The sequence below is a fragment of the Symphodus melops genome, assembly GCF_947650265.1.
Source record: "Symphodus melops genome assembly, chromosome: 21".
In the NCBI taxonomy this organism is placed as follows: Eukaryota; Metazoa; Chordata; class Actinopteri; order Labriformes; family Labridae; genus Symphodus; species Symphodus melops.
Window position 1 is genome coordinate 11,388,776 of NC_136711.1, and position 11,618 is coordinate 11,400,393.

At 38.9% G+C, this 11,618-nt stretch overlaps 1 protein-coding gene across 1 annotated transcript; it reads right to left on the minus strand.

Moving 5' to 3' along the window:
• Positions 1 to 4,072: 4,072 nt before the first annotated feature.
• Positions 4,073 to 10,155, minus strand: LOC306817043 (putative phosphatase phospho1). The gene is made up of 2 exons (XM_079333599.1): positions 9,870 to 10,155; positions 4,073 to 8,141 (listed from the first exon to the last, which is right to left on the minus strand). Exon 2 carries the CDS (start codon positions 8,103 to 8,105, stop codon positions 7,323 to 7,325), a length of 783 nt encoding a protein of 260 aa, XP_079189725.1. The 5' UTR covers positions 8,106 to 8,141; positions 9,870 to 10,155; the 3' UTR covers positions 4,073 to 7,322.
• Positions 10,156 to 11,618: the final 1,463 nt, after the last annotated feature.

The window sequence follows — 11,618 nt, forward strand, 5'->3', positions numbered from 1 at the left end:
TTGGCATTGTATTCTTAAACTATCAGCAGAAGAATCAAACACAGGGAGGGAAAACACTTTCAACCCTAATCGGCCTGATAGTGTTTTGGCATAGGAAGTCCACATCTTAATTCAGAGCGACCTCCTACAAGGCTGTAGTCCCTTAACTGCGTTATCTTTTACCTCAAAGGAAGTAATTGAATGCAGAAAAATCAATGAGGGTATCCATAAAAGCAATCATCATAGAGCCCTGCCAATTTAAAGCATTTTAACAGTTGAGTGTCTTCTGTTATTGGTAAAGGGGATGGCTGTATCAACTGGAATGTGGATATTGACAGGGTCGTACAACAGGAGGCGGCAAGACTGTCATCGACAAGTTTGAGATCCTCCAATACAATTTGTCATCATTCGCAGCAGATGGACGTTAATTGGATTTTCTGTCCATTCACTTACCACTGGAGGTCATGGAAAATTGGTTTGGACATGAAGTTATCTTTTGCCAATTAATCGTAGCAGACATAGCATGTACTCTTTCCCTAACAATGTCAGTGTCAATATGACCTTAATTGAAGGATCAATTCAGCTTGGATCATTTGAGCTGAGAGTTGCAAGACATCCAAGCACACTATAGAGGTTTCGAGAGAGAGTGATGTCGAAGCCAAACTGAAAGGAGAAGGCAACAGAAATGCAAAGTAAATGTGGGCTGTAAAGTGTGACTGTGGTCAGCTCTTTAAATTTACTGGTGACTTTGTCATAAAGGGTCCTGAACTGACAACTGGGAATATAATGGCAGACACAACAATGACACAAAATCACCCAGAGGATAAAGTGACAGAACAAATCAGAGAGACAAAATCAGATGAGGAGAGAGACCAATGATGGAGAGTTTGGCTGGAAAGATAGACACATGAAATGACTTTATCTCATCTGACAGAAGTAGAAATGATTCAGATCAGTAGGCCTACATGGGAAGAGACAAATTATGGATTAAATAAAGAAACGTGGTTTTTAAAGGAAAAATGGCCACACAATGATTAGTCCCCCACACACAAGTAAGAGAGCTGAATCAACACATTATTTGGCTGACTTCAGCAGCGTCTCACTCACAAATTGTAACATAGAGAATGAACTAACACAACATGTCATCTTCAGCATCAGGGCCTCAAGCCTTTACTGTCATATTGTCTGAGAGATGTTACATGAAGTCACATCAGTTGTTGTTTATGCCGAGGAAAGACGTCTGTTTCTTTCATGTGTTTTTGTCATTAATCAAGTGCAACACAGCTCCCCTGTTATTCTGAATTCTTAGTATATGAAGAACCAACAAATGTCTGACTGGCAGGAGAACGCCGAAGCATGACGCCATCTTCTGGTCAAGAGGTGTAAACAACAGTAAAAATATGCAATAAATTGGTGACTCCCAAGAATTGTAAACTATTAAAACAAAGTTTGCACATCCTCTTGTCTCTTGGTGTGGAGCAGTATATTTATTTCATTTTTAGAAATATTGGGAGCTAAAAATATTCAGTTATACTTTTTAATAGTGTTGAGTATTTTTATGTAAACTAAGTTTCTATTAATGCATGAGAGGATTTTACCATGGACTCGTCTTCATCATCAATATTTATCATGCATTATTAGTAATTTTAGGAACACACTGAACATCATACTGCACGTGTGTATATATATATATATATATATATATATCTGTTTCCATCATAAACAAAGAGCCAAAAAAACAAACTTACTGGAATCATAAATCCAAAATGTCCAAAAGAGCCATAAAGAGAAAAAACAAGGTAATCCACAGGAGCAGGGAGACAAACCATGTACCAAACCAACAGACTACAAAATACAATGAACTGACACAGACGGTAAGAAACACTGAGACTAAATAGACACGGGTAATCAGACACAGGTGAGGACAATCAGGGTAATCAAGACAGGAGGGAAACAAAACAACACTGATGACAACACACAACTGTGGTTGATGTTTTTGCAATTATCAAAAAATCCCAATATTGGAATGACATCAAAAATACATTTTGAGTTAATATTATTCCAGTGTTGATGTTTAGGCTAATGCTGGGTTGACATCCAAACATCATGTTAGAAGGCTGTAAGTTGACATTAGCTACCTAACCTTGGGTTGACACCAACCCAACTTGTTTTTTTGTTTTTTTCTAATTTTGAGATGATGTCAAAATTAGAAGAAAAAATAAAAACATTTAACGTTTAATTTGAAATCAGACATCTGGTTGACTTTAACAATCATAAGTATACAATATGAGCAATGGACAGGGCTAATGGTGTGCACAACAATCAAGAAGAACAACGTTTATTGTTCATTGGCTGGTACTTGGGATGTCCTACTATGTGATAGCTCAGGATGTTGATGTTCCCAAACACTGCCACAGAAGTGCCATGGAGATCCATATTAAAAAAAAAAAGTCAAGGCCATTTTCCTTCATCCAAACAGCCTTGGAGAAGTTGGCAAATGATTTGGGAGACTGGCACAGCAGAAATAATTTGGCGAAGCTTCGGGGGTTTTAGATGGCTGTTACATAAGGGTCATACCAAATTTAACCAGACAGATTATTTTTAACCCAATCTATTTGTTCCCATTTGACTCCATGCTGTTGTTACTCTGGGATTTTGGGGAACATTCTTCTTGATACCAATATTTTATTAAAAGTTGGCATTTGCAGGGAAGGATGGAAAAGTATCCCAACCAAAACCCTAACCTGTTCTATGATATAACGTACATTTGGGAGATCCTGAAGATGAATAAAAACCTATCCCTTTTTTTTAATGTCATCTCCTATATCTACACATATGATCACAGCTCAGTGCTGCTGACCACGTTTCATCTGCTCACTCTAGCTGCTGACTCTCTTTGGATTGACCCTGCCACTCTGCTCTCTCATCTGCCGCTTGTTAATCCTGCCCTTCTGTCTTCACTCTGTCCTTTGGCTGTCTAAAGTCCTGCAAGTTGAGAAAGTGGTTCAGATGACGCTCTTCACTCCGGGTCCCTTGTGTCCTCTTTTCTCTGCTTGTGCGTCCACTGCTAATTCAACATGGCACCTACTTTGAGGGGATGAGTTGTATTATGTGATGCCTCTTCTCCTTGTCCCTTCCCCTTAATCACTCCCTCTCTCTTTTCCTAATTCATCTGACATTGAGTTGACAATGTCATTCCCAAAACCAGTGACTAAAAAAGGACACCAGTATTATTCCATTAATTAAGGAATGGTCAGTCCTACTGAGATAATATTGGGCTTTTATAATAAAACATTGTACACTCTTTTCATGGTATATTGGCCCTTTCACACAACAAATATACTGAATCAATTAAGCGTAGTAGAAAAGGTGAGCATTATATGTTGGTAGTTCTGTGAAAAATGGGCTAAACTATTACAGATCCTGTGATTACAATAAAAACTCTGGAACAGCAAAGTTGTGAAATACTGTGGAGAACAGTTGGTGATAAATTCAGATTGCATATCCATTTTTGGCAGGTAGGTAACTCATAAATGTAATATTTATGCATAAACCCTTTATCCAAACACTTTGTATAAAATATTATTGTATATGATATAGTGAAGTATAAGACGAAGCTGATGGCCTCGTCTCGGACAGCAGTTAGGTCCTACCCGTTGTATGGGGGCTGTAGTCCTCCGTGCAGAGGATTGGGTTTAAGTCCAAACTTTTGCCCCTTGCACATGTCTTTGCCCATTCTCTCTCCTGTTTCTAACTCTATCAATAATCCAAAGATGAATACAAATAAAAAAAGATGACGAAACTTAGGTATTCTCAGGAATTATGAAATTCAGATATTGATGTAAGTCCATATATGATCAAGGTGCTGGTAGTTTAAGCATAGTACAGAACCGTTTATATGTAACTGCACTTTAGGTAGTAATACAGGCCCTTACCAATACAGTATTTAGTAATTTACAGGCACAGATAACAAAAAGAAACACATTAATTAATAAATGGCTTTTTACAATGAATTACACACATCAGTAGATAATGATTAAATAAAGAATAGATGACAGTAAACCACACACAAAATAGAGAAAAAAACATAACAGCCAAGCAACAACACATGATTTTATTTGGTTGTGAAGCCATAATACAACTTCTAAGTCATCATAACTAAACTGTGGTTTGGTGATCTGTAGTCAATTATCATCCCTGAAAATGTACATGTTTTTCTTTCCATTAAATCCTCAATCTCTTTTATCTCATATTAACTATTCATTATTGATTATTGCACTCAACTCCATGGAAGTTTTACAGTTACACACATATTAATATAGGTAAAGCAAATTAAAATACCCCCAATTCTTCCATTAGAACGGGTAAAGCTCGCAGAATTTAAGGCGCGTAAACACAAAGCCTGAACAGATTAGGTTTTGCTGTCAAAGAATTTCTGGACCAAACTTGAGCTGCATAAATTTATACCATAAACACAATACTGTAAGTCATCAAATGACCATTTTGTTCTGAGAGTAGCACCTATATGCTTATGCTTTAAATACAAATACATGTTTTGTTAGTCTGTCAACACTCGTCTCCCTGAGATATTATAACACTGGTTTAGGAAATTTCAAGCACTTTTACAGTAATGTGATGTAGTTTAAGGCGAAGTTTTTCCATCAACAATAGTACTTATTACTTATGTTTGACTATTTTCTTATACAGCACCAGACCTATCTCTGTTAAGTGTAATGCCTTGAACAGGATGTACAGTATGTTATGCATGTTTAAAATATACAGTATATAAAATGAATATAAATATACACTCAGTTATTTAGACTACCTCTTGCCTAAGGTTACAGGACCATTATAGGGGGTGTTCACTTGTGTTCATTACATACTCAATCTGAACATAGACTGCAAAAAACAACAAACAGACAGTGTACATGCCCCATTAGTATCAAAATGTAGACTGTTGGAGTACTAACCCTGCTTCAAAAAACGATATACATGTCCCTGTAAACCATGTATATGAATCCAAGTATTTAATTATATTTTAAAATATATTTTCCAGTGCCTGTGGTGATTTTGCTGAGGCAAAATGAAGTTACATGTTGTGTTATTAATGCAAATATTCAAAAGAGACTGAAACCATTGTAATTCATCCATAGCACTGTATAGCTTATAGGGATACATTCCACCATAAATACATAGAATACAGGTAAAGAATGCGAGCTTATGACTATAGAACTAGATTCAAAAGTCTTTAACTTGTACAGTTTCTGTCAATGCCTCGGGTTCACAGGGTACAACATTGAGCCACAGTGCAGGCATATGGCTACAGCATTCCCTGTCCCTCATGCTGGTGTAAATCGCTGTTGTATAATCAAGAGTAAGTATCGGTAAAGAGTCGTGGGTGGAGGTGAACGCACAGCTAATGTGCAAGAGTCTTGCTTGTGAATCCATCGTCCAGGCTTTGAACCCTGTGTTTTTCAAAGATGGCTGTCTACAAAGAGACCCCAAAGGGTGGAATAGCTTTAAGCTGTCGGTGAACAAAGTTCAGAAACTGTGACACATTTCACAACATAGATTGTGCAGAAATGTCAAACATAGAGGCATTTTCTGATATAAATTTCATTTATAGTTGCAGTGCATGATAAAAAATTTTTTTGAGCCACCTCCATTTGTTTACGTTTGCTCTGGAGTACTTTGATCAAGTTCTTCAGCATTTTCATCTGACTTCTGTCCTATTGCCCTATCTCCCCTTGCCATGAAATGTTTTGAAAGAGTTGTAACTGAGTACATCAAGGCCAGCCTCCGAGCACACACGGTGCCCTTACAGTTTGCATACAAAGCCAATCGGTCCACAGAAGATAAGAACTTCTATGCCAGAATACTCTTGTATCATCTTCATTCTTAACTTCCTGATAGAGCGGCAGCAGACAGTTTCTTTCCACAATCTGTCAGGATCATTAAGTGTTCCCCCCTCTGCTCTGTCATTCACACTATCAGAGAGACATGTGCTGCACTTCCACTTCAAATCCACTGCACTTTAGACACTCATTGAATGGCTTTGGTGAAAACTGCATGCTGCCTGTTTTATTTCTTGCCTGCTATTTTTATGTATTTTCTTTGTTACTTTATATTATCTGAACAGTTTTTATTGTAACTGTTGTACTTTTAGAGCTGTTATTCTTCCTTAGTAGATTTGTAGGTACAGTATATTTATGTGGCAATATGTTACATGTTCTTCTTTCTGTCACTGCTTGGGGCACGGAGAACAGCAGTTTGTCTTTTTATGTATCCAGATACACGAACAATGATAAATAAACAGAAGTTAAGAATTTAACAAGAAATAACTTTACCATCAATACTGCAGTGCACACTGTATCTCCATTATTGGTCATGATAAGCACAACTGTACACTCTAAGCCTATAAATAAAAATAGGCCAAGCTAACAAAAACAAATTTAACCTTTTTGGGGAATACGTTTTATCTATACATATACAATATACCTTCTTTCTATAGTAAATAATTAGTTCTCAAAGTGAAAATTCCCACTTTTTTAATTTGGTTATTTAACAGACTATTTCTCAGTCCGATGTAGTTGCCTCGCACATGCTCCTGCTGAAGAGACGTGCACATAAATACTCTGCGCATACATACAACTGTGCCATTTTGTATGGATTAAATAATGTGTTGATTTTTTTAGGATTAAAAGTCTTTCTTATTGTAGATCTTGTTTCCTGACAAAGCCAGCTTGTAGATGCCATTGTGTCCTGTCTTAACGCTAACCTAAGCTAACCTAATGCTGGCTCCGGCTAGATATTTACTGTTAAAACGTCACTGTGGCATTGATAGTCCTAACTTCTCCACCAAAATAGGAATAAGTGTTTTCCCATAGATGTCTTTTTTTTTTTGTCAAAACAGATGACTAAAATAGACGCACACTTGGTTCTGATGGCCTATAGCAGTTATGTCATGCCCCATGTAAAGAGGCTTTAGTCTTTCAAGCGGGCTGCCAAGGGTTAAGTCCGGCATGTGGCTCCTTTCCCACATGTCATTCCCCACTCTCTCCCTGGTTTCCTACTTTATCCAATGTTCTATCCAATAAAGGCAAAAAGCCCAAAACTAAATCTTCAAAAAAAAAAAGAACAGACACACACAGCAGTGTTTACCAAAGGTTATTGGGTAAAATCTTGCTCATCTAGCCCCTCGCCAGGACCAGGGTTAATGCGCTTTTTACTACGGTATATCTGCTCCTTTCATTTACTCACTTTATCAAAGCACTACATACCACACACACACTACCCCCCCCCCCCCCCCCCCACACACACACACACACATACACACACAGATCTCATCTCTCCTCCATTATTTTTTTCAAGCAGAACACTATGTCCTCGCCGCTGACCCAAGGAACTATATTAGCTTTAAACTTAGCTGCCTGGGACTGCTGCTTCTCCAGCAGCAGCCTGTGCATGGGGAAGTCTCTCCTGGGGAATGCTGTGTCCCGGGACCCCAGAGCCAAAGAGGGACAGATATCATTGGCCCCATCTCCGATATAGAAAACCCTCTGAAAAGGAACACCATCACGCTCCTTTTGCCGTTTAGCCAGGTACTCGCGAAGGATCACCTGCTTGCACATGTTATCAGGACAACCTGAGCAGGAGTGGGAGTGAAACGGGAGCAGCACCAGTCTACCTGTGGCATCAAAACTGGCAGGGTTTGTGAAAATCTTCCGGAATAGCTTTCGTACCCCAGCCCGCTCCAACCATGTCTCGATGAAGAACATGTTGGCATCAGAGACCACCACCAGCTCGTAGTCTTGCTTGTGGCTCTGCAAATACTGCAACAGGATCAGGAGACCGGGCGTGGGTGGGATCTTCTCCACAGCTGAATGGATGCCGTCCTTTGACACGCCCTGCTCTGCCATGTAAGCCAAGACCTTCTGCATGTGCTCGTTGTAGTGTCCCTCCCTGTAGCTGTTCTTTAGCCAGTCGGGAAGCTGTTTGGTGGGAAGAGCTTGCACCACTGCGTCATCGCTGCTCTCGTTGATGATGGTCTCATCAAAGTCGAACAAAACCAAAAAGCGCTGATGCTGTGACGACACCACATGGACTTCGTTTGATGGAGCTGACATCTTTGGTGTGGGAAGAAAATGGTAGTTGGTCGATCACTACGAAAAGAAAACAGAAGGTTTAAAACAGTTTCTGTGTAAAAGACAAATATGACTAACATCTCATAACATCATCTGTGTCTGCTTCAATACTGTGGGACCAAACCATGTAGAGCTGAGGAAACAGCATAAACATCTTAATTAGGCCATTAGCTGCAGGGAAAACATATGTTTACAAGAGGAAAAGAGGGGAGCTGATTTAAATTAAACAAAACTAAACAGGATGTTAGAAAGAAATAACAAATGACCAAAGCTCATTTTCCAGGATCCATTGAAGAGTTATCTTTGGAATTATAGCTGCAGCCTCTGATATGGCACATATAGTTTGTTGTGTCCTTAACCTCTTGGCCGCTCAGACATTTCTTTATTCTTTCAGCATCAAAGGAACATTTTTTTAAGACAGTTATTTACATGCCACATTTTAAACCTGGGCCAATTCCATATTTATACAGCAGATAGCACAAAGCTTCCACTGTTGGAGGCATGTGGTGTAACTTGAGCGAAGAAAAAGACGTTATGTCACAGCATACCTTTCCCATATGTGGAACAAATTGACCTATGCAGGGAGATGTGAACCAGGAGTGTGACATTTAAAAGTAGATAACTACTTGAAATGTTACTACTTGAACAATTAAGTTACACTAGACCAAAATCAGAAGCTCTGTGGCTAATTTTTCTCCCCTATATAGATTTAGCAAGAATACAGAGCCAAATCCCAGTAACCACACCATGAGGTCAGTAAAGAGCAGAATGTTTTGCCATATAAAGTATAAGTATAATGCCATGAAATGCTGAATGAATTATTTAAAGGAGAAAGACCCAAACACGAACTGCTCTCTGCTAAGTCAGGGGTTTACACACACACACACACACACACACACACACACACACACACACATATATATATTATATATAAACCAGATAATAAGATCATAAGATTCACGTGTAAATTATGCATTTCTATTAGCAGTGACAGAAATGCATAATAAAATTATCCCTATAATCAGCTTGTGATGCTTATTACAAGTAATGTTTTAAGAAGGTCATGTGCCAGAATATCCATGTCCAATTTGTTTAATTAGTTTGAACCAGTGTCTTGCACAAGCTGTGTGCAAGTGGAGCCACGATTGTAGCAGGGGGCACTGGGTTTAAGCCTTAAACTAATAATAGCCTGACAGAGAGTTAAAGTTAAATTCAAATCATACACATTTTACAGAACTACGCTCAACATATAACAACAACAACATATTGAAACATCTGATGTTTGCGTCTATTTCGGATTGTTTAGCTTTGAAGGGCAGCTTCCTGACGGGATGGACTGAATGCATACAATTTTGTTTATGACCATGTCTCCTCCTTGACAGCGCTAGCCTGTAATATGAGACCAGCTGCTTTGGTGCTCACTTATTTAAACGTCCTGTAACCTGCAGGACGCATAAAGTGCCAAGTGAGCGGCTGCTTGGCTTCAGCAGCTACATTATTAATAGGACATATATTTAAAAAGTAAGCCATCTAATAATAGCCTCGCAGCGCTATTCCCGTGTGAGAAAGGTTACCACTGAAAGTCATAAGCTGCGGCTCAGTCAGGAGTCATTAGGCTGACCGGGTCTGTGGTCACATCGCGCTGCATGCATGGATTTAAAGGCAGATTCTATCAGAAAAAATACACAGACAGAAAAACGAGAGGCAAAAACAACCTGTACATTAGAATCAGAAAATGTGGCCTACCGGCGGTGGGGACATACGCGGGATGGTAGGCGAGATGCCCGGCTCCGGCGACCGCATCCCAGTGACGCGGCAAGATTTTTTTTTTTAAAGGAGACTCCCACAGCAGCACAGAGGGTTTCCCTTTTTAAGCAATGACGTCAAGTCAGCCAACGTAAAGCAAAGATTATCCGACGTGACCTTTCAAATTAAAAGCCAGAGAGAGGAACATTCTTTTAAAAGGCAACAATAATTGGTTGGTAGGTGTGCACATGTATGTATATAATTGAATGTGAGCTGAATTACAGTATAACCACACCATTGTCAAAACAGGCCTACAGACCAGAACATTTTGCCAACTGTTTTGCCTTTTAAAGTTTAATGCTATAAGGGTATATGCATATATATGTATACATGTACTGTGTCAAAGACCCATGGGTCTTTGACACATTTTAACTTCACATTCAGCAGCTCATAAAGAAATTGAAGTTGCAGCTGGATTTCTGCTCTTGATAAACATCTTGTTTTTCTTTTTCTGCAAAAAAAACATGTTTCTGCTACTTGTATGCTTTTATTTTTCAAGTTATGTGTAATTTTTGCATGCATTGGATATTACTTACCATGTAACATTGGGGTTCATTATAAATCTGAGGGAGTTTCAGGTATGCTGCTCCTGTGGCTTAGAATTTGCTGCAGCAGGATTTGGGTCTATAGGCAAACAGGTCCACTTTCTTTTGAAGAGATAGTTGAAGGTGTTTGAGGAAGATGCAACAGGTAATAGTGCTTTGACAAATGTCTTTCCGCTCTGTGACTCAGGATATGTTGAAATGGGGTTTGAAATGTTTTGAAATGGGTTTTGAAATGGTTTATGTTTTGTTTGTCTGTAACTTTGTGGACGTTTGCAACGCACTTCTCATAGGGATCCCTGGCAAGAACATACAAAAACTCCAGTACATTCAGAACAGAGCTACCATAATCCTGATGAGAGTGCGGAAACACGAGCACATTACACCCGTCCTGCACTCACTTCACTGGCTGCCCCACGCCTTTGGAACAGTCTTTCTGGCCACTTGAGGGCCCCACAGACTGTAGACTCTTTCAAAAAGGAGCTGAAAACCTTTCTTTTTACAAGAACTTTTTCCTAAAAAAAAAAAAAAAAAAAGAAAGAAACCCCCCCACTGCTTTTAGATCTTGTTTTATGCTCAGGTTCTTAACTCTGCCTGATTTTAATTGTTTCATTCTTGCTATTGTTTTATGGTTTTTATGGAACTTGTAGCACTTTGAGGTTTTCTTTTAAATGTAAGGTGCACTACAATTAAAGAATGTTCCTAGTTAAATAAACTTAAAAATAATAACTCAGTTTAAAAATCAAATCACTCCAGAGACAATGGTTCTGGAAAACTTGCCCACTTTGCCTTGTGCTGGTAATGTCAATCTAAAAATAAATGCATTTCTGAGTCAACTGCAGCAACAAGTACAAGACAGCCATTGCTGCAGACAGCTGAGGGTTAAACAAAGGACATCAGCTCATGTACCAAGAAGCTGGACAAACTCCCTGTTAGGTCAGAGTGAGATAAACGTCTAGACTTACATTCTCAGCTGATACAGAAAGGAGGAACTTAGGAATATTGTTATTATTTCAGTGTCTCCAAACTTTCTAAACAGCCCATATGACATTCAAAGAGTTCATCATGTGATTACATAATTCGTGGTCATGTGAGGATTTACACTGAAGTCAATCGACTGATGATTATAAATCATTCATTGTACATT

What these genes read in the sequence shown, in the direction of transcription:
- LOC306817043 (XM_079333599.1), bottom strand. Translation starts at nt 8,105, where the DNA reads ATGTCAGCTCCATCAAACGAAGTCCATGTGGTGTCGTCACAGCATCAG.